At 32.5% G+C, this 22,570-nt stretch overlaps 8 protein-coding genes and 1 non-coding gene across 14 annotated transcripts; 7 read left to right on the plus strand and 2 right to left on the minus strand.

Moving 5' to 3' along the window:
• Positions 1 to 231: 231 nt before the first annotated feature.
• LOC116343864 lies at positions 232 to 3,854 on the plus strand. 2 transcript variants are annotated; one of them, XM_031772145.1, is made up of 6 exons: positions 232 to 379; positions 499 to 598; positions 669 to 907; positions 979 to 2,872; positions 3,004 to 3,474; positions 3,604 to 3,854. In XM_031772145.1, the coding sequence occupies exons 4-6, from the start codon at positions 2,707 to 2,709 to the stop codon at positions 3,687 to 3,689; spliced, it is 723 nt and encodes a 240-aa protein (XP_031628005.1). In that variant the 5' UTR covers positions 232 to 379; positions 499 to 598; positions 669 to 907; positions 979 to 2,706; the 3' UTR covers positions 3,690 to 3,854. The 2 variants fall into 2 exon arrangements, with proteins under 2 accessions (XP_031628005.1, XP_031628004.1); XM_031772144.1 differs by lacking the exons at positions 3,004 to 3,474; positions 3,604 to 3,854 and having other exon boundaries at positions 979 to 1,656.
• A 216-nt stretch (positions 3,855 to 4,070) lies between these two features.
• Positions 4,071 to 5,293, plus strand: LOC116344160. The gene is made up of 2 exons (XM_031772587.1): positions 4,071 to 4,332; positions 4,393 to 5,293. Exon 2 carries the CDS (start codon positions 4,489 to 4,491, stop codon positions 5,050 to 5,052), a length of 564 nt encoding a protein of 187 aa, XP_031628447.1. The 5' UTR covers positions 4,071 to 4,332; positions 4,393 to 4,488; the 3' UTR covers positions 5,053 to 5,293.
• Positions 5,294 to 7,119: 1,826 nt separating this feature from the next.
• Positions 7,120 to 9,188, plus strand: LOC116344158 (epoxide hydrolase 3-like). 4 transcript variants are annotated; one of them, XM_031772584.1, is made up of 7 exons: positions 7,120 to 7,576; positions 7,647 to 7,771; positions 7,846 to 7,958; positions 8,021 to 8,056; positions 8,116 to 8,400; positions 8,459 to 8,790; positions 8,978 to 9,188. In XM_031772584.1, the coding sequence occupies exons 1-6, from the start codon at positions 7,370 to 7,372 to the stop codon at positions 8,749 to 8,751; spliced, it is 1,059 nt and encodes a 352-aa protein (XP_031628444.1). In that variant the 5' UTR covers positions 7,120 to 7,369; the 3' UTR covers positions 8,752 to 8,790; positions 8,978 to 9,188. The 4 variants fall into 4 exon arrangements, 2 of the variants coding, with proteins under 2 accessions (XP_031628444.1, XP_031628443.1); XR_004201384.1 differs by having other exon boundaries at positions 7,121 to 7,576; positions 8,459 to 8,835; positions 8,913 to 9,188; XR_004201385.1 differs by having other exon boundaries at positions 7,121 to 7,576; positions 8,459 to 8,835.
• Positions 8,872 to 10,937, minus strand: LOC116344159 (acanthoscurrin-2-like). The gene is made up of 5 exons (XM_031772586.1): positions 10,438 to 10,937; positions 10,193 to 10,237; positions 10,055 to 10,132; positions 9,945 to 9,993; positions 8,872 to 9,505 (listed from the first exon to the last, which is right to left on the minus strand). The coding sequence occupies exons 1-5, from the start codon at positions 10,682 to 10,684 to the stop codon at positions 9,355 to 9,357; spliced, it is 570 nt and encodes a 189-aa protein (XP_031628446.1). The 5' UTR covers positions 10,685 to 10,937; the 3' UTR covers positions 8,872 to 9,354.
• A 2,687-nt stretch (positions 10,938 to 13,624) lies between these two features.
• LOC116344491 lies at positions 13,625 to 14,447 on the plus strand. Its single transcript, XM_031773070.1, has 2 exons — positions 13,625 to 13,990; positions 14,053 to 14,447. Exons 1-2 carry the CDS (start codon positions 13,669 to 13,671, stop codon positions 14,238 to 14,240), a joined length of 510 nt encoding a protein of 169 aa, XP_031628930.1. The 5' UTR covers positions 13,625 to 13,668; the 3' UTR covers positions 14,241 to 14,447.
• Positions 14,448 to 15,106: 659 nt separating this feature from the next.
• On the plus strand, positions 15,107 to 19,189 carry LOC116344092 (flocculation protein FLO11-like). The gene is made up of 6 exons (XM_031772488.1): positions 15,107 to 15,364; positions 16,831 to 16,958; positions 17,197 to 17,289; positions 17,791 to 18,001; positions 18,088 to 18,537; positions 18,619 to 19,189. Exons 1-6 carry the CDS (start codon positions 15,310 to 15,312, stop codon positions 18,729 to 18,731), a joined length of 1,050 nt encoding a protein of 349 aa, XP_031628348.1. The 5' UTR covers positions 15,107 to 15,309; the 3' UTR covers positions 18,732 to 19,189.
• Positions 19,190 to 19,523: 334 nt separating this feature from the next.
• On the plus strand, positions 19,524 to 21,485 carry LOC116343914 (transmembrane protein 115). Of its 2 annotated transcripts, XR_004201361.1 has the most exons (4): positions 19,524 to 20,192; positions 20,307 to 20,486; positions 20,578 to 21,300; positions 21,382 to 21,485. XR_004201361.1 is itself a non-coding variant. In XM_031772232.1 (3 exons), exons 1-3 carry the CDS (start codon positions 19,669 to 19,671, stop codon positions 21,092 to 21,094), a joined length of 1,221 nt encoding a protein of 406 aa, XP_031628092.1. In that variant the 5' UTR covers positions 19,524 to 19,668; the 3' UTR covers positions 21,095 to 21,485. The 2 variants fall into 2 exon arrangements, 1 of the variants encoding a protein (XP_031628092.1); XM_031772232.1 differs by having other exon boundaries at positions 20,578 to 21,485.
• Positions 21,486 to 21,897: 412 nt separating this feature from the next.
• LOC116343666 lies at positions 21,898 to 22,509 on the plus strand. Its single transcript, XM_031771870.1, has 2 exons — positions 21,898 to 22,162; positions 22,215 to 22,509. The coding sequence occupies exons 1-2, from the start codon at positions 21,898 to 21,900 to the stop codon at positions 22,334 to 22,336; spliced, it is 387 nt and encodes a 128-aa protein (XP_031627730.1). The 3' UTR covers positions 22,337 to 22,509.
• Positions 22,371 to 22,511, minus strand: LOC116344555. Its single transcript, XR_004201422.1, has one exon. It is a non-coding gene; the product is annotated as a U11 spliceosomal RNA (small nuclear RNA).
• Between the last annotated feature and the right edge of the window lie 59 nt (positions 22,512 to 22,570).

Genomic DNA, 22,570 nt, shown 5'->3' on the forward strand with positions numbered 1-22,570 from the left:
GGATAGCGTTAATTTCAATTATTCTTTGTGGTGACCAAAAACTAATTGTATTAATACTTACTAAGGAAAAACAGAATTACAAGTGCTCACCACTTCTTCATTAAACAAACAGGTGATTTTGTTGCAATAAATCAAAAAGTCGACGTTAAGTAACGAAAAATTTGAATTTTCTAGTGTTTTTCATCATGGTCATATGTCAAAATATTGTCATTTGAACGTCAATGAACTTAACCTCACAAATGGACAATACACATTAATAGTCGCTTGCAGAACCTAATAAAATACGGAAAAACATTGTGAAATTCTGAATTTATTGTTTTAATTTTTAAAAATTGATCATGAATATTTTTCGGCGATCATTTTCAACAATAAACAAATTGTAAGCACTTTAAAATTCCAAAAATTGTTCAGCAAAAAGATGATTTGAATGGCAATGTTATGGTGTGGATATACGTATCAAACATGTTGATCTAACTTTTTTACAAACATTTTTTCTAGCTCTACCTTGTCAACAAAAGGAAGATTTTTGCCAAATATAGACAACCTAAAACAAAGATGTGAATTTTCGAGTGGTCCATCAAATGATGAATCTAAAGGGGTATGTTTTGGCTGTTGTACATGTAAAAGTAATTTAATTGTTGACAATCGCACTTTTCATCTGATTTTAGCGGCTTAGATTAAACCTACGAAGACAAAATCTTCCACCATATCCACACATCGATTTGGTAAGAGATCTGAAGGTGGAAAACTATTTACCCTCATCTTTTAAAAACGTTAAATATGGAGAATTTGAATTTTCGGAGAGATTTGATGGATATGTATGCATGTATATTGGCGCATATATGAATACGCGTGATCTCGATGCCAAACCGGGATATTCAGTCTATTTTGGTTCGGATCATCCATTGTAAGCTCCTGTTATGCTTTGCAAGGAAGAAGATAAAAAAAACTTATCCAATATCAAATTTATTTCGATAGGAATTTGCAAGGAGGTGTCGAGCACCGACAAACATTAAATCATGCACATCTCTATGGTTTTCTAAAGGGAATGGAACAAATTCCAAAAGATTCGTTCAAAAAACTGTGCATTATGACGAGTCATATTTCAATGACTACGTTCATCGGTAGAGCTTTACCACAAATGAGTGAAAATTCATTTCGCAGCATTCAAAGCGGTAGATTAAATAAAGACTTACAAACAAGCATGGAGATCAATAGAGTACTGCGATCGAGAGATGATTTGATATTTCAAGTAATGTGGTGTCCGAGTGATATGGGAGTTGACGGCATGCACCATGCAAAGAAAATGGCAGAAGAAGCTGCCAAAACAGTCACACTCGATGCTAAGAAACAAGCATTCACATAACAAGCTATTGTCATATTAAATATAAAATTTTAAGTGAATAAAATGAATGTCCGAGAATGAAAGTGAGTCTTCTCCTCAGAACATAGAAATGTGTAACAAATCTTAAAGATTTTATTGAATTGTAGTACCAACGCAAATTTTATTACGTGTAAACTTAAAATTAAATGTTTCATCTCTATGTATCTGTGTAACTTGCAATACATTTTCAATTCAAAACGTTCTAAATTTTGAATTAGCCCTCTTCGTTATTGCTCCAGAAATAAAAATAAAGTTGTGAATATTGATCAGAATACCACCAGCACTGCTTATTTGAAATAACATTATCCACTATGAGGTATTGAAATATTTGTTTGGTTGTACTGTTATCGTAATCGAAGTATTCGGACATCTGTGTAAGTTCAACCCAATATTTGCCTTCAATTTCGACACACATTTGTATTGAAGATACATGAAAGAAGAAGGAAACAAAAACGAATAGACAAAAATGTGTGTTGAAAATACAAAGCAATATCCAAATAAAAGAGTATTTTCTTGAATGTAAGTGCTTTGTGTGTTTACTGGTATGACTAAGAGTTTAGTTGAAATGACTAAAACATGTTTAATAAAGATGAATGATATTTTGGTCCCTCACATTTATAAAAACGTAAACAAAATTTTCTAATTTTTTTCGCTGAATGAAATTTCGGCGAATCAAAAACTTTGAGTATTATAGATCATCGTGCAGTCTGACCCATAAAATTGCTGAAATATGTAATACAGATTGCAAAAATACGTGATTTATATAGACGTCATCTGAAAATTATTGGCTTTAATCAGTGCCACTTATTTACCCACTCAACAACGTTCGTATTAGCACTCAATTTAAAACGCAAATTACTACAAGTATATATTTTATATTAAATTTTGACTCAGTTTCGATTCGACTATCAAATGAAGTCAACCCGATATTTATTCGTCTCTATTTCATTTTCTATTTCGCAATTTGAAAAAACAACGACAACATAAGTGATATGATTTTGGAGTAAAAGTGTGTATGTGTACTGTGCGTAGCCTATCAGTCATGCTTATCGTGTCCAAATTTGTGAACTTCAAACGTGTTCAAACAATATGTGTCGTATTTGAAATATTTAGTCATGCATTTATCAAAATCGAAACGAGTTTGTGGCACAACAAACAGCTGATTCTAAGCTAACCGGATATTTTAGTTCTACGGTTTTAAGTCAGTCTGTTCAGTTCAGTTTCAGTATTTCTAAGAATAGCAAGAAATGAATTTTAAAACTCATAATAAACAAAGCGTTCAACTTTCTTTTTTATCATTCATCGAATGAGTTGAATCTAAAATGAAGTTTTTGTGCATTTTTACTATCGTTTTTTTGTGTGGCACTGTGTTTTCAAGTGATAACGAACCGCAAGTGAACGAATGGGATTGGACCGATGAAATCACTCGACAAAAATGCATATCAGTGCGATTGGCCGCTTCATTAAACATCACATATCCAACTGAAGGTCAACTATTATTCACTTTTATTAATCCAAATCAATTTTCATCAAGTGTTTTGTTTGAGTGATTTACTGACGTGACAGTGTGCATCTTTGAGTATTTTTGTTTTATCAAACAAATTTTGTTTGTATTTTAGATGGAAAAGTTTCACATACAATTTACAATATTCCATCAAATACATCGTGGAATATTATTGGAAGCTGTAGCGATGGTGTGGCCGATCAAAATATTACAGTTGAATGGACCGAGCCGAATTATTCAAAGACTGGGGATACAAGAAATTCCATAAATTTGACATTCAAATTTTATGACAACACAAATCTATACTCGTTGAATGCCATTTCATTCGAAATAAACGCAACAATTTTCGAAAATGGATCTGATCAATTGTCTAACTATCTGTATGTTGGCGATGATTTTTGGGCACCGGAAGGCTGGTCATACAACTGCAACAAAACACAAGAATATGAACTGAGCGGTGTAAATAGGCGCTACATTTTGGGATCTATCATTCTTTCGAATATGCAATTCGAAGCATCACTTACAAGCAGTGTTGATGGCCTCTTTAGACAATCGGTCCAGTGTAGAGTGGATGATTTCGAAACAAGTATGTGAAAAAATAAAACGCGAATTCATTTAAACGTGTTGAAAGATGAGAGATAATATCATTTTGAAATGTGTTCTTTTTTTAGCTTATTGAAAACACTCACTTATTTTTTTTCTTTTCGATTTACAGAGGTTGTATTTATATCCATTGCCGGTGTTGTTGTTTTATTCATCTCAATAGGAATTTACATTTACTTTCATCGTTTTCGTTTGTGAACAACACAAATGACAAGGTTGCATTTAAGTAATTTTTGGAAAATTAGTGTTTATGTGAAAATATTTTGTAAAAATGATCGCATGATATCAGGGAAAAGGTGGAGAAGAATTATTTGGTATATTGAGTATTTTTGGTGCCACATTGTATTGAATATAGTTTTAAAAAATCATTGAATTAATAAATTATACGCTTTTCTAATAAGGATTATAAAACTGAAACACTAAAGAAAAAAATGTTCATATTTGTAGCATTTACTTTTAACATTGGATAAAATACATTGTAGTTTTGTTTTACAGAGAAAATTCCCATTTTCTTAAAATAATTTTCCACTCTGGGAATTTTTCATTTTGCCCTTAGTAATGGTACGATTTAAGGAATCTATTAAAACAGACTCACTCAAGAATGTATTTTTTGGATTCTGGTTCAATTGCATCTTATAATTTACGAAGCACAAAAAATTCGAATTATCTTGAATGTAAACACCACGTTGGCAGTGAATTTATACGCAATCCACTTGTAAATGTATAAAAATGTATTTGCATCCATTGACTTGAGTTAGTTTCAAACAAACGTCTCTTAACTAAGATAAAAATGAAACCGTTTTTATTGTTGACACTTTGGTCGATTTTGCTATTCGCTCAGGTAATTAAGATGAAATAGTTACTCTTAATGAAAATTTTACATTAAATAATTTTCAAACAGATCAACTGCCAAAATGTGACATATCAAAAACTGCTACAGGAGTTTTATAAACGATCAACTGAAAAATGATTCCAATTGAATGAAAAATTAGATTTCATGACAGCAATGTCGAGAAATGTTCCTTATATTATACCCGATTTAAATCGTCGTATGCCGCACTTTATGCGTGGTGATAAAAAGGAACGTTTCATGAAGAAAATTCCTTGGAATTTGGAGTCGAAACCACCCATTTTGATGCAAATGGGTCTGAAACCAGATAAGATGAGCGATGTTCTTTTCCATAGAATCGATTCGCTAAATGATGGACAGACTAAAATACTGCCAACAGAGCTCAAGATAATTATTGAATCACTTAAAGAAACTTCACCACATAAATACATTCCGAACTTCGATGAATTGTTCAAAAAATGGCAAGATAGGAAGCTTGATACAAAACGTGTCACAGACATTCAAGGCTACCTGGATATTTTGAATCGAGCCCGTGAAGGATATAATAACCAATTCACAACAAAAATTGCTAAAATTCAGGAGTTGAAGAAATCACTTTCAATTCAAATGGAGGAATGTACCGCCGTGGCCAATCAAATTTTGGGCTTGAAGCCGCTCGTGAAGACAATAGAGAAAACTATTGTTGATTTTGAGACATTGCCATTGTCATGACAATTGAAGCATACAGGATACAAACTATAATACACGAAGAACTTCTAAATTTGAGAGAAATTGTTAATTTTTATAATGAACAACGTGCCACATGGACGAAGTATATAATCGGCGAATCGAAATCATTGGACGTCAAATTTTTATAGATCGACAATGTTCCAAAAATGACAGTTTTAAAAATGTATTGTATTTAAAGAGAAGGGTTCATATCTATCTTAAATAAAATCGATATAAAATTGAATTCTTGGAAGTCTTTTATTTTCGCTATTTAAATTCTACAATGGGTGGTACTTATTCATCTGGTTCTATTATATTCTCTATAATAATTGTTCAACTAAACCAAATCTAGTCACATATTTATTCACCAATGTCTTTAATTTTGAAAAATATTTCCAATCATCATATTTTTTTTACTTGAATAATAGATATCAAACAAAAGGTTTCTTTTTTTAAATGAAAAGTCACTGGCAACGGCACGAATTTATTGATATTTTAAACCGAAATTTTCGTGCCATGCTTTGATCTGGAGTAAACCTAGTTTCAGTATTTTTTTAATAAATACACATGAAAAGACTTTTAGCGTCAGCAAAAATGTCGTATATTCTCTGAAGTAGAACGAAAAATAAACGAATTCGTTTGCAAATATTCAAATTGGAAATATCGATTCTTCGTTGTATCAAATGATTACATTAAATTTGTTAACTTTGTTCGTTCAAATGTTTTTCTCAATGAACCCATTGGAACCCATAGATATATCTATATCAATATAGATCTGCAATTTGTACTGTGCGAATGTTTAATTGAAAAAAGAAATAAAAAAATAAACAAATTCGAGTACAAACGATTGTATTTGAGCCCACGCACAGTCGTCATTCGTTATTATTTTAGAAATGATTTTTCACATATTAAGTATATAAAACAAAATACTGTCTGCATGGTTAAAAAGAATATGATGGAATGCAATGATCGAATGCTTGACCTTTTCATAAAATTAAATGCAATTTGACATTCTTTTTGATCCGGTCATTTTTAAGTATTTTAAAACTTAAATATAAGAATATTCTCATCAAAAGTTTAATTTCAGAACGTATAATTAACGAACATGAACGTTTACCGTGAAAATACAGTTTAAAAATTACATAATTCCACGACGCTTTTGTGATGTGGGACGTATATAAAGAAGCAAAATGGCAAATAATTATGCATTATATATATATATATTTCTTTAGTTTGAAGTTCGTCGCTCATTTGACAACCTGCAATTAATTTTCTGTCTTTTCCAGCAAATTTACAAATGTGTGTTGAAAATGTTCTGGATGCCATTTCATACAATAGTGTAACTGTTCAAATAATCTCGGTACTTTTCCACATGTCAAGAATGCCAAGCATGCCATACACGGTGTTGGTGCATCAATATTTCCATGCATTTGCCGCATATTCGTCAGTTTTATGCAATTCACAAATATTGTAAGTGTTATGCAATTACGGCATGTTTTGGATGAATTGCTAGTGCTTCATTTGATTGCATTCAATTCTTTTACATTCGATTGGTCTCCGGACCGGTTTTGAAAACCATGATAATTTCATATGGCCGTTATAGAATAAAAAACCCATCGAAACGCAACCAATATAATCTGGGCTTTGGTTTAGTTTCCATTTGTTTGTTAGTTTATAGTGTTTATATACATATGTTTGAACTGCGAGAGACCGGATTTTTCGGGCATAAAACTAACTATGCGAAACAAGATTTTGCATATTAGAAGATCGATCAGTGAAGATCAACCATTTTTATTGAGCATAAAATTTAAGAAAATAATAACGTTTTTACGTTTTGTCAACTATTTGAAGATGATGCTCGCAGTCAAGTACCTCTTCCAACAACTTCAGTGGGTTTGATTAAATCACAATCAATTAAAAAAAGATCAAAAAGCAACGTGTTAAAAAAATAACATGCAAAACCATACATCGAATTCTGCCTTTCTCTTTAAATCTCTTTGGCTGCATATTTATGTCATATATGGCTGAATATTGAAATTGTGCAAATTTTCCATACCATATGCGAGTACAATCAACGAACGATGCGACGAATATTACAATTGTTGGTTGAACAAGTTTTCAGTCGCTGTCTTATAAATTTAAGCACTTTTATTGCTGCTTTGATTAACAGTATTCGCTGAACACTCAACCCATTCACATCTGCACATCGTACGCAGAGTTCTAGTGGAATCGTTAACATAGAATTTATAGATTTCGGTAGTGGTAAAATACATTTAATTGTATTGATTTGCGTTATTAGTTTGAATCTGAGCCTCGAAACATGTCGTTCTTTGAAATTTTAATAAAATTTGTGGTGATTTGGACACTAAGTGTTTTATTTAGCATCATAGCAAGTGTTCGGCTAATTCTATTTTATATAACACATTGTGCATCGATGCCCTGGAACACAAAAGATAGAATTCTTATGCTACCACCGGCTTGCCTTACATATCCCGAATATGGTTCACACAAATATGTCACAATTGATGTGAGAGTGAATTATGTAGACTCATTGTTAAGCTTTTTGAATCAAAAAACAAATATGAAATTATTTACAGAAAATTCGTCTGCATTATGTTGAGTCTGGTGATAAAAGTAAGCCATTGATGGTATTTGTTCATGGGCAATTTGATTTTTGGTATTCGTTTCGATCCCAAATCACTGAATTCAACAAGGATTATTGGTTAGTTACACTTTGATGCTAGCTTTGATGTGAAACTTAAAAATTACAAATATTTTACAAACTCCTACGTTCAGGGTGATTGCAATGGATCTTCGTGGTTTTAACCTTTCGGATAAACCGAGTGCAACGAGTAGCTATAAAATCGAACATTTAATCGACGATTTGAAAGTTTTTATACAACGATTGAGTATGTAATGATTTGGGTCAACATTTAAGTTATTTTCATTCAGTTTGCTTTCATTTTTGTAGATCGCAAGAACTGCATACTCGTTTGTCATGATTGGGGTATGTGTTAAAGTCCGTTTCTCGAAAATAAATGTTAAAAATATGATAATTACATACAGGTGCATTCATTGGATGGGATTTTGTGGCCCAAAATAATGATATGGTATTAAAATACGTCATGTTGAGTATGCCAGCGCGAAGAATTTATTATAATTTGTCGCTCACGATTTGGGATCAACTCAAGCGATCTTGGTATTTTTTCGTCTCTAAAATGCCATATTTACCAGAAAAACTATTATCTACTGCCGATTACGACGTCTTTTTCGAAATGCGGAATAGAAAATTTTCGGAAAACTTCAATGAAGACGATTTGGAGTTATATAAATACGTGTTTTCGAAAAAATGTGCGAATTTTTCTATCAAAATGAAATAAATCTAAACAATTTTTTTTGTTTTTTTTAGATGCTTCAACTGCAGCAATCAATCACTATCGCGCAAACTCATCTTTTGTTTCTAAAAAAGAAGAACGCCATGACGATGGTTCAAAGGGAATGTTCATTTTAGGACAACGAGATCCGTACATATCACATGCAGCTATCATTATGATGGCAAACAAATATCAAAAGTTACGAGTTGAAGTTATTCCGGATGCCAATCATTTCGTTCACCAAGATGCATCCAATGCAACGAATAAATTGATACGAGATTTTCTGGGACCTGCTTCGAACTATGAAGTGGAAACAGTTCTTGTTTAACATTTTACTATTTAATCGTGTGGGCTACGACTGAAATTGGTGAACTATTGGAATAATTTTTTGATTTTTTTTTCATATGGAACGGTGAAATTACTATCAATACATTAACATTTTAACATATTTTCATTTATAAAAGCTCTTAATACGATGCATGTTTTCAGGTTTTTTTTTAATAAAATTAAGCCGTGCAGTTGCATCATTTTTTTTTATTTTACGACTCTTATAGGGAAATATAACAATTCGGAACACATCAACACTAAGTACTGAAGCTGCATTTGGTGAGTGTTTGAAGCGCTGCCACATTCACTATATTTTGTACTGTCCATAAACAATTTTTTTTCTCTCAAATACTAAGCAGGCCAATTGATTTTGTCTTTAAAGTATAGCTATGTACAACCAGTTGAAAATATATGATTGTTGCTTTTTAACTTTAAAAATCTTTAAATAATTCTTAATGAACCTGAATGAATCTCTTTGTAATAACTAATATTAATTGTAAATTTATTCAATTTACTGTTCGGATTGTTTCATTGTTTTTCTTGTTACGACAAGATCCGCCTATTCTATAAAGGCCATAAATATACTTTCATTTCTAAATGTCTTTTAATAATAACCGCCGCCATAGCCACCTCCAAAACCGCCTCCATAACCGCCGCCATAACCGCCTCCATAGGGTCCACCGCCATAAAGTCCTGGACCACCGCCGCCATAAAGTCCCGGTCCTCCGAAACCACCTCCATAGTTGCCATATCCACTAAAATAAACAAGACAATCAAAAAAATATGATAATACTTTGCTTTGGTAAAAAAAAATGCCAAGTCATTAACTTGCATAGATGAACAACCAAAATCAGTAAAGGTGTTATGAATATTGGCAGTCTCGCGATTTATTTGTTAGCACAATATTTGACAAGTTTTGGTTCGTCCATTAACACCGATAATCAATCGTATTCAAACGAAAGCGAAAAGAATGAAGCAAAATGATGTTCCAGTTGGCACTCGTTCGGGGAAAACCCGATCACAATCAATTGATTGTATTCTATTTGCTTTGCAATCAATGGACAAGGAGGTTTGTGAAAGTCAATAATCCACTTTTGTGAAACGTGAATTCGTTCACCATTCAAACAAGTTTTAACACCGAATTTTGACAAGAGCGTCTCAAGTGGTTTAAGTATCATTAAATATTTAACTTACCCGCCGTAATTGTAGCTGCTCTGTTGATATCCATAACCTCCTTCGTAGCCTATACGTAAAAAAGAGAATTTAAATTATCTCATTTCTAAGTAACTTTTGGAAAATATTACCTCCTCCATAAATTCCAGGTCCACCATATCCACCGCCGTAGCCACCGCCATATCCACCGCCGTAGCCACCACCATAGCCTAGCAAATAGAAAAATAACATTATTTTCAAATATTAAGAATGCAAAATAATATAAAAACCTCCATAACCGCCATAGTTACTGTAAGCACCTGGACCATAAAATCCTTTACGAAAAAAATAAAAATAAAATTGAATCAACGATTGGCAAAAAAATATTTGAAAAGAAAGAGAATCCCGAAAGAAATCAATTTTAGTTGTTCGCAGTCTTTTTCACTTGTCACTTCTAGTCACTGATCAGTGATCACTTGTTCTTACACTTTTCAACTTTAGAAATTCAATCTAAAAAACATAATAATTTTCGCACCTGGGCCACCGAGGCCACCAAGGCCACCTTTGACTCCACCTCCGACGATGCCAACGCCGCCAACTATTCCGACACCACCAATTCCGCCCAAACCACCAATCAATCGAGCCCTTCGCGTTAAAGGCTGCAATGAATTAACTTTGTTTTGTACAGCTTCGCTACTTTCAACATTTTCAAGAGTGGTACGTGCTTCTTCTGCATAAGTGAGTGCTAAGCAGCACATCAACACAATGAATTCCACTTTCATATTCGATAAAACTGTTCAAATCTATTTCTTTGGAATCTTCTGACGCAAATATCGTTTTAGATATAATTCACTTTTTAGAATTGGCACTATTTACACGTGTGCCTTTGTTGGCTGATTGATGTGGTATAATGAGCGTTCGTTTTAAAACTACTGCAGATGATGACGACGCTGATTATTTATATACGAAAAGAGATGACGACCTAGAGTATATGTCGTGCTTTTTTCGTAAAACAAAATTGATGTGTTCATTCACCACGGCAGACCAAACACGCTTCTTCACCTTAACAAGAGCACATACACCGTCCAAAATGGTATAAATATCTTTAAGTGGGGCACTGACGTAATGTTGCTTCGCATGATTCTTAAGTTTCCGTTGAGTTTTTTCTTGTAAACCAATTCGCTAATTTGGTATACAAACAAACCTTCGTTGTTTAAAATGTTCGGTTTAATCCGACGTAGTCGGCGAGCTGGTCGTTGAACCATGCACTTTAAATGACCAAATCTGTACCATAATCCAACCAGATTCAACGTATAACTACTACCCCAATTAATGTCTTAATAATATTCACATGCGATCGCTATCGATGAACGAGATCAATTGTGAAACCAGATTTCAATGTTAAATTTTCGGTAATTACATTTGAACTGGCGAAAGATCAAGTCATTTTTTTGCATGGTTATTAAGTATATTATTTCCTACTGCGAGCAATAACAATAACAATTGATCACATTAACAATGGATTCATTTAAAGAATGTTTTTAATTCCTGCGGAAAACCCCCCGATAATTCAATTAGTTCGCACAAATTAAATTTATTCGTTCTGCAAAAAATCAAAATATTCTACTCCGAATTGAAAAAAAAAACAACAACAACGCAATGAGATTCACTTTTGAACTTGACTAGCTATACACATATAAAAAAAGATTTATTCAGCTCAGAAACTTAATCTTTAAACTCTGGCAGTGTTTTTATTTTTTGATTCATGAAAACCTTGCACAATACCGCTTCGTGTAAAAAGGCCCTTTTGTGAAATGTCGTTTGGAAATTGTGATATAATGATCATGAAAAGAAGTTGAAAATAATTGTGTCTTTATATTTCATTTTACGTTTAAATGTAAAAGTAAAAATGATCGAAAACTTGAATTATGTCATCGAACGTTACAAAAGAATCTATATAAATATGTAAAAATAATATGTTAACCAAAGTGTTAACCAGTTATGCCCAAGTGGTAAGAGTGATTGGCGACCATTTGGTTTCGCATATCGTATCACATAAATATTCTTGTATCCAATTCAAATAGAATGAAACGTGCCAATAGAATTTACTCTCAACAAGGGAATTCCCAAAGAAAGAAGTCAAGCGTGAACACTTCCTTTGGCAATAACCAAGGTCAACGTGCTTCTGTACATACGACGATGCTTAATTATTTACCAAAAAATTGACAAACAGCATTCGTCAATAGTTCAGATTCCCATGAATAACAAGCTTAAATCAACAACGAATTCCGAATGAATGGATCATCAAAAATGAATCTATTCTTCCGCGAGAATATGACCATATCTTTATTTAAAACGCGAATTTAAGGCCACATATATGGAGTACAACCGTTTTAATATTTATCTTTCAGGCGATAACTTAATTGATATTCGAAAAAAATCACATCGAAATAAAGCTGAATTACGCATTTATATCTTTAGATTCTGTGAATTCTGGATATGCGAACTGCGAATTATCAGCGATTTTGAATATTCAGACGCTTTTGTAAGAAACACTTATGTTTTTGGAAGAAATGATGATAATAAAAATTATGGTTAGTGCAAGGGGCAATAAAAACAGTGATAATAACTTTTAAAAAAATTCTGTTTGCAATTCATTGTTTTCTCTTCAGTATTATCTCGTTGTTGGTAGCATTTGGGTAAATCGTTTCAATTTTCATTTCCACACATTTCAATTACACAAATCAACGATGGATGTCAAAATTTCAATGCTGATATTATCACTGTTCGTGTTGAATCTGTGTCGTAAGTTCTTATGAAAAAGTCATTGTAGCTATAATTCATAGCGATCTTTGGTTACGTGACCCAAAACCAATCAAATCAAAATCACTTCAAAATATATAAATAATCAACATTGAAAATGTTCAATTTTCAGAAGTTTTTTTTGTTTTCTAAATGAATATAAATTTTTTTAATATGTGAAGTTCAATTGTTTTTGCTTAACATTGTATACATGTATGCTTGTATATTATTTTCGAATCAAAGTTAAACTTCATCCATTCAAATAATGTCAGTTTTACGGATACTCTGTTCATTAATCATCGGACGGCCCGGAAGGTCAATGAAGAATGTTGATATTTGCATAATTTGTATATAATATATTTGTTCAAAATGACAATTGAATGAGCAGATCTCTATTTAAGAAATGAGGAAATAGCAACCGTTTTTGTAAGATAGCTTGGAAAAAATGGTAGAGTTGTAAAAAATTAACGCCAAGATAAAAATGCATATACATATAAAATCAAACTTATTTAATTTATTTAACCTATTTATAGCGATTTTTTCTTGCATTTATTCCGAAAATCATTCATAAAGCATAAAGACCGAGTCAGCCATACTACATGAATCAAGCTACAAATTCATCAAAAAGTCAAAAAAAATGTCTTATCAAATTGATATGATTTAAATTATTTATCTTATTTCGAAAGAATTGTGTACGTCAGCAAAATGGGATAAAGCAGTTGAGTCGCCCAATGAAAAATGTATTATGATTAAATTTGGTGCTAGTCTTAACATCAGTTATCCAACAGAAAGTAATTTTTTCTTTTGAAATTATCCATTCGAAAATTGATTGTCAATGCTTTTAGATGGAGAATCTCGAACGCTGTATAATTTACCAACGAAATATGACGAACAATACTTTTTTTGTCAGAATGATATTCAAGTCATCTCAATCGAATGGCTGGTAAAAAATCTGTTCAGTACAATGAATATAACCTTCAACATAAACCATAAAACGAACAAATATTCATTGAGATCAATTGCGTTTGAACTTTGCGCCGAAATTTTTCCGAATGGCTCGTTTGAATGGTTTGAGCTACATTATTTTGGAAGTAATATCTCATCAATGCGCGGAAGATCATATTTCTGCAATGAATTGTCATTGCCACTGAAAATGCGAAGTAAAATTATGGGAACACTTCAATTGATAAACATTCAATTTGAAGCATTCCGATCAGAACAAAATGAAGAGTTTTCCAAAGCGATTGTTTGCGGTGACGAGACTTCTCGGAGGGATTCATACTCAGGTATCGAGTGAAAAATGATTCTGAAAGTATTTTATGTAATATTTTTTTTACTTTTCTTACAGTTACAACAGTAATTTGCGTTTCGGTTACGGTTTTAATTATGACGATTTGGGGTTTGAAATTTATATTTGATTCGAAAAAAATGGAATTGTTTAAGAAAGATTTATCTAAATCGCATTTGCAAAAATATTCAAAGCCATCACCGTTGCCACGTTGCTTATCAATCCACAATAGTTTTTCAAGTGAATAATTTACTCTGTAAATTGTTACTATCGTAACATTGCACATTTCGTTCTTAATTCATAGAATCGCACCACTGATATGGTATTCTACTTTAGAAAACACGCTGGAAGCTCAGAAATAAGATAGGATCGTTGAGGTGTGTTAAATAATATGCTTTGAATAAAAAAAATAATCAGTTATCAAATAAGTGATTAAAATTCAATAAAAAGCCATTACGCCCACAGAAAGTTTACGCAGTGGACAAAATGATCTGATTTTTTGATGAACAAGTAGTGTTAAAGCCTTTTTTGAAAAGAAAGTTAAATGAAAGTTAAAGCCTTTTTTAAAAAAGAATTCAATTTTTTGTGCATTTCTAAAAAAGTATAAAAATCAACATATTTGCAAATGCATTAAATGTGCTTGGAAATGTCTTGACGAATGGACGTCGTAACTTTCAAGAGCATACTTTAATTATTGTCACACCATTAATTTTCGTAATATCATTTTAATTTGGCGGTAAGCAGCCATTAAAGCAAGTCTGCAAATATTACTATAATCAAAAGACCGGAACGAGTTGCCATTTTTAGAAACGTTTTTTGGACTAAAAACACAATATTAAATAACAAACTCAACTCTTTCCATCTGTCACATAATTTCGTCCAAATCAGAGCAAATTACAATATACTCAGAACTGTGCACTTTTAAATACAAATATAAACAAAATAAATTGAATGATTAATTTAACGGATTTTGAATGCAAAGCGTTCCGCTTGGGACACATTTAAATTTCGGATCAGTTCAGTTCAGTGCATGAATGTAGTGAGCGCCCCCTACGTTGGTCAATGTATAAGTTGACAGTTGATAAATGCATAAAATTGCGTTGTTGAAATATACTCAGTTGCTTTTTCCATTATATCAGTGATCACACGCCAAACCGACTCACAACCAGTTAGTCAGCAATAAAAAGGAGGAAAAAAGTCACACGTAAATACTGTCTATCAAAGACATTCTGATTTCTTTGTCATCGAACAGTTGAAAAAAAAAAGTTTAATAAATATTTCTGGCAAATAAAGTGAAAAATAAATTTTCAATCCAAAATGAAGTCCGAGGCATTGTTGGTTATTTTTTCATTGTTTATTATGGGCATTTATGGTGAGTGTTAAATTTACTGTTATCTATTAACCTTTTTCGTCATCGAAATCACTTTTCATACAGGATTCTATTTATGTCTCGCATATTATGATTTTTCCATGACGTTCTACACTGAATATGGTTTTTTTTTTTGTTTTTTTTTCATCTCAATTGTACATTTATTTCATCTCATCCATCGAAATGAAGTTTATTTCGTGTTACGTTAAATTGATCATTGTAAGTCATTCAAGGATTTTATGACGTTCACGTCATTAGCATTTGCTTTGCACTTTATTCTGCTAATCAATTGCTTTTATGTAGTACCCACAGACCCAGTCAAATAAATCGAAAACAGATTCATTTTTCCAAAATGACCCGCATAGTGGATATGTTCTCATGTATGAGCATTGTTCAGATAAAACTAACGATATTGTATTGCTTCAGAGGGGAGTTTCTCTGAAATATTGACTGTAATAATTCGAAGAAGAAAAAACTGTGCAAAACATTATATTAAATATTATTTGCGTGCGTTTTCACTCTGATATCTGAGCCACTTCTCTTTCTTTACCATTTCCGTTTTGATAACTTATCCCATCACTTTGTGCTACGCAGCATCGTCAAGTCGACAAGTGTTGAAGTAATTAAATATAATATTTTGCTTACTTTAATTCATAATGTGAGTGACAATATTATTTGCACACAGCGATAAAATCCAAAGCCGATATAACAGCATTGAAAACGTGCTTGTGTTTCGCAATATTTCTTCGTTTCTACATTAACTACTTGAAATATATGTAATAGTTCATCCATTCGCTTCATTGGTCAATATCAATGCAATTTAATCTAATAAACGCCGTGAATCATTGCAGTCGTTCATATGATACAGATAGTCACGCGCTCGAAATGCATTTAGTAAGCTGAAAAAATCATTGCGACATTCATCTGAGATTACGTCTATTATAATCTTCGTTTTTTCTGAATCGAAAAAATTTCAATAGTCTCATAGGTTGAAGTACATTGAAAACATTGCTTTATGATTTTTATTCGAGGCGATAAAAAATGTGTTCTCCATTTTATTTCGATTTTATCAAAGAATTTTTCACCAAATATTTATATTGTATGACAACGATGCCTAATTCTACCGGCATTGTATGTTTATCGCTGCATATATTTTTTTATCTTATCTTACACATTTTTATGCTCTCTATTCAATGCCCCAACTAACAATTTATCCCCACACGTGAACATCTATTTTTATAATCTCAACTTTGACATAGTGCTTTTCGAGTGGATTATTTTGATTACGATTAAGATAAAGAAATTGGCTATTTTTAGGCTTGTTACAAATTCAATTGATGATTAAATATCATGTGAATAATTCTCATTCTTGTTCATTTGCTTCAAAGAGTGTAGCAATAGCTCTATGTTGCCATATATTTTGAATTTGAGTTCAATTTAATAAAAAGGATTCTCTATTCCACATTTAGCTGCTACTACTGGCGCTGAATTACCAATAGCTAGCGAAACAACGGATATTCCAGTGGTAGTTGATAATAACCCGGCTACACCGGCTGAAACTACGGAAGCGGCAAAGCCTAAGCCTACAAAAAGCACGGTATGTGATAACTTTTGATTTTCATTTTTTTTTTTTTCAAACAATATCAATACGTTGTATGTTTATATATGTTTATATATATTTATTATCAATTTTTAATCTTTAAATAAACATTGGTGTTATTGTTATTGTTATTGTTATTATTGAGTAGACTACACTTTATAATAACAATAATCGTGTAAAACCTTCCATTTGATAATTCAGAATATCAGTAAACAATTTGTTTATTTTTTTACAGCCCACCCAGGATCCTACTACCACAGAAGCACCACCAACAACAACAACAACAGCAGTTCCAACATCAAGTTCTACAACATCATCGACAACTGCGGTATGTGCATTTCAATCACGTACTTTGCAAAATATGTGCTCTTTGTTAATTTATGTTCTATAAACTGGATCAATAATTAGATATTTCAAGAAGACTTTTTTTCGCAGTCATTAACATGTAAAAACCGCGAAATAGTGATAAATCTCTGTTTATCAAATGATTCATTTTCTCTGATGACTTTTAAAAACTCACATTAGCTTATCAGTATAAGTCCAAAAAAGATTGCATTTTTTTTAAAACTTGATATTCCATAATAACCATTTCTACTCGTTATTTCGCGATATTTTTACAAGACAAAACAAGTTCCAATGTTCAAAACCGGTGAAATATTTGTATTTTTGTACGATACGGCAAAAGTGTTTATTTGACGACCGTAATCATGCTTTGTTGCAAATAATTGTTTTGTTATCGCGGTGACAGTGCTAATTGAATTTGCTTAAAGTCGAATATTCTGCATGTATGTTGTGTATAAGTAATCCAAATGTACTATATTATTTACAGGCACCCACTAGCACTAGCACGACTGCTGCTTCAACTACCACCAGCACGACTGCTGCTCCAACTACCACCAGCACGACTGCTGCTCCAAAAACAACAACTGTGGCCCCAAAACCCGTAGAACCAAAATCTGCCAAGTATTACGTAGAGGAAAACAATGTAACATGCATTTTGGTTGAGTTTGCCGCTCAGTTGAACATTTCATATGGCAAAGGTAACTAGAATGAATTTGATGAAATATTCGAATTTTAATTGACCTATTTTTCATTAATAAATTCAAAATATTCAATACATTCATAGATCAATACGTACTATACAACTTGCCAAGTAACGATAAATTTGTGCAGACAGATGGCAAATGCGGAAATGAGACAACCGAACAAAATTTGGTCGTCATTTGGACTGTTAATCACGAAATGAATACATTGAATTTGACCTTTAACTTAAATACAACGTCAAAACCAAAAGAATACTCATTGACTAAAGCCGTCTTCAATTTGTCATCGAGCATTATTCCAGACAATACTGAGCGCTTGGTATTGTATCATGTTGGTGACTTCTTTGAAACCCGCCAAACTCGCTCTTATCACTGTGGCAGAGCTCAAAAATTGAATTTAACCAAGAATGCTGATCCAAAATCGGAAGTAGTTGGAAATGTCACTCTTTCACATGTATTCATGGAAGCTTATCGTTCGGCAAACGACCAAAAGTTCTCAGAATCCCTCGATTGTGATGCCATCAATACACCAGGTAAACAATGCGTACAATTAATACAGTGATGAAACTCATTTATAAATTATATTTAACCATTTTGTTTTCATTTGAATATAGATATTGTGCCAATTGCCGTCGGAATTGCATTGATTGCATTGGTTGTGGTTGTTTTGATTGCATATTTGGTTGGCCGTCGTCGGGCCCAATCACGTGGTTACGTTAGTATGTAAATGCCCTCCATCGAACATTGAAGAGCAGGAGTGTGTAAAAAAAACACCAGAATAACAATTACTTTTGGCCTTCATTCATGTGCTAAGACACCAAACAAAACAAGAAAACAATTTAAGTGAACCGATCTTTTTTTTCTTTGGAATACCAACTCAAATCTTTTTTTTTTTCTATTTCAAATGCAGTTTATTGTGCTGTGAATTTAAAATCTAATGTTTTTTATACAAATGAATAAGAATGAACTGATGTTAAAATAAATGAAAATGAATAACACTGTAAAAGACATACAATCGCGAATTGGCGTCAATTTGTACCGTTTTAATGAAGTTCTTTTTAAGTAGTCAAACGTTTTTGAAGCTTTTCCTCATGAATTTTTGCGGATTAGAAAATACCAATTGAATACATTTCCCCCGAAGAAATAAAAGACATGCGAAAAATAAAGAAAAATATTAAAAACAAATTTAAATGTTTCATTTTAAATCGACATTGAAATTGCGCTTGAATGAAATTGGCATAAAATTCAGACTGAATTATTCAGTTATCAGTACAATGGTTTGCGATAAAATAATATCCACTAAAATATATCTCTTTTAATTCATTTAAAATAAAATGAATAGCCATTATACAGATAAAGAAAATTGAAGATAAAACGATTCATTGCACGTTAGGCATTTCGTATGTACGTTCCATTCCGTTCCGTGTGTACGTAAAATGTGACGTTTTGCGTTTTCGATTGCTTTGTGTGCGTTTGTATGTTTGTTATGAAAGTTGTTGTTGTTGTGACCAAATGTCATTCTGTTCTGTATTTTATTCAATTGTAAAACGTCATCCAAACGAAGAAGAAAAAGATTTCATTTCTCCTTGATGAAAATAGTGAACATTTGGTGGTCATTTCATTTTCTGTGTGATTGTTAAATTTTTAATTTGTTTCGAATAAAAATGGCAACGAGAACGCTATCACGCAATTTGCCCTATATAAATCAACAGATATCAGCATTGTTGGTCAACACGTCACCGTCGGTTAAGTTTATCTGTATCGTCACAATTTTCGGTTACCTGCTATCATTTTCAGAAACGGCTATAAAAGCATTGAGTGTGACTCCAGGGTACATACTACCACCACAATTCTGCATATGGACAGCGTTCACATTTTGCTTTCTCGAGCTATATTTGTGGGAAGTGTTTTTGGATATAATTATTGTTGGACTGTGTGGCAAGCTTATCGAACCATTATGGGGTCAAATGGAAATGATGACTTTTTTTGCAATCACCAATCTTGGAGTGGCCATTCTCTCATCGATGTACTATTTATTTGTGTATTTTTGCACAAAAGATGATGATCTATTGTTTAATGTTCATATCCATGGTTTGTCTGGCTATGTGGCTGCCGTTTGTGTTGCCGTTCGACAAATCATGCCCGATTTATTGATAGCTAAAACACGCATCGGAAAACTTACAAATCGGTGAGGAAATTTATTACTTTTTTGCATTTAAGATAAAATGGTGACTTTGTTTTAACGAAATAAGATTCAAAAGGGCAAAGAAAATAATTCAATGATTGTTTATATCTTTTACAGCAATATGCCATTGATTGTGGTATTTTTCTCGATAATATTTTGGCTGTGTGGTATTTTAGATGGCACCACTCCTACCATGTTTATATCAGGATTGATTGTGTCATGGATTTATTTAAGATTTTATCAATTGCATGCAAATGGAAATCGTGGCGATGGATCTGAAAGCTTTACATTCGCTAGGTAAATATTTTCATCGAAAACCCGGTGCCATAATGGCAATTCAAATATTTTATTTTATGTGAACGAAAATTTATCCCTTTTCTCCCATTAGCTTCTTCCCAACAATTTTGCAACCAGCAATCAGTGCTCTAGTCAACCCATTACATAATTTATTCTTGCGCATCGGCATAGTGAAACCGCATGCGGTACTGAGAAATTCGGCCCACTCACTGACATCAGTGGTGTCTGTTCAAAATGTCGATATGCATGATATGGAGCGACGAAGACAAATCGCCCTAAAAGCGCTAAGCGAACGGTTATCACGAACAACAGACTCAAGTAGACAGAAAATTTTACCCAAATCATTTCCACATCATCATAATCATCAAGGTCATGCTCATGGCCATGGACATCACCACAACTTCTCGGACAGCAGTCAACCTCCATTCATTGCTTCACAAAAAGTACCAGTGGAATTTACTATACCAGCAATCCCATTACCACCACCACCATCGATGGTAGCACCCGCACAACAATATTCGCAACCAACTGAACCGGCGGCTGCACAAAGTACCACAAACACTCTCATTGACTTGGGCACGCCAACCGAACCACCAAATAATTCATGAAGCTCAGATATAGATTTGATAGCAACTGTTTGAAAATTTAGTAAATTAATTATAATCAATTTTTAGATTTAGTTAAGGATGGATTTTAGTCAGTGTAATAATTCTGTTGAATATGCGATCAAAATTTCCTTTTCCTCTGAATTCATTACACACTACTCGCATATATTTCTTATCCTCTCATTCACGGGTTGATCGAGTTAATCCACGTTAGTTTTTTTTTTTTTTTAATTTTCAATTTCCATTCAATACCTGCGCCTAATTTTCATCGGAACGTCTTTTCGTTTCAGTTATATCCCTTTCAAGAAGTGAACAAAACAGACGATCAACGAATCGTTTTGAACATTTATGCACTTTGTAAATATTAAAACACTGATATACAATTTGATTTAAATTATTTGTCTTTTTTATATGATTTTTCGTGTCGTATCTTGGCTTTCATTCACATGCAAATTTAAAAAAAAGATATGAATAAAGTGACATGATTGTATAATGTATAATGTATAATCTAAGATGTAGATTAAGGAAATAAAACATATTAAAAACAAGAATTAAAGGATTTTTATGATATTTTTTTATACCTTTATATTTGTACAACAATTCAATGTGGTTTATTGACACTACTTACTTCAATGTCAAATGCACGGTTGGAATTTTATCGATCAAACATTTCAATATTAGGTTTTGAGAAATTTGGACTTTTCTTTGGTCGATTTACACAGTTAAAAAGTAGTAAAAAAATAACAAAAAATAAAAAAAATCAATTGGCCCTTTCGTGCAGTTTAATCGAAAAAAAAATAAGAAAAATGCCATCCAAAGACGTTTACACGCGTTTATTCGAACGAGACACAGTGAATTCGTTAGTTCGACGTAATTGTAGCAAGAGAATGTGTCAAGATTCATTGGACTTGGTACTATCTTCTGTTTATAATCATGAAAAAGATTTATTTGTTAGCAAATTTGACACATTATTGCAACTCGAAAATGCCAAATACAATCCAATCAAAGAAAAATTGTATATGGAAAAACTTGCGGCTCAAAGAAACGATATTCATCATCCTCTTGTTATGGGTAATTTTTAAATTTGGTCGATATTTTGAAAAAAATAATAATCCAATTTTAGGTGGAATAACGGAAAGAAAATCTCCGCATAGTATAAAATTGATCTGTTGCGGTCAACATACGCCAACCACAAATCCAGGATACTCCAGACAACCACTCGATGGAAACATTTTCAAATATTGATACTATTTATTTATTTAATTGAATATCGAAAAGGAGAGGCGTCTTCATGTATAACAGCCTCTGGCTACAAAAATTATGTACTGGGTATGTCTTGATAGTCATATCCCACCATTGACTGCATTTAATATGCGGCCAACGATGCACTATGAATAAAAGTAAAGTGAGTACCCTTTTTCAACGGCATTGCATCTCTCTCGTTTACTTCAATACTTATGTAATACATTGCAGCAGCGA

Source organism: Contarinia nasturtii, unplaced genomic scaffold, assembly GCF_009176525.2.
Source record: "Contarinia nasturtii isolate CC-2019 unplaced genomic scaffold, AAFC_CNas_1.1 Cnas_scaffold_1037, whole genome shotgun sequence".
Taxonomy (NCBI): domain Eukaryota; kingdom Metazoa; phylum Arthropoda; class Insecta; order Diptera; family Cecidomyiidae; genus Contarinia; species Contarinia nasturtii.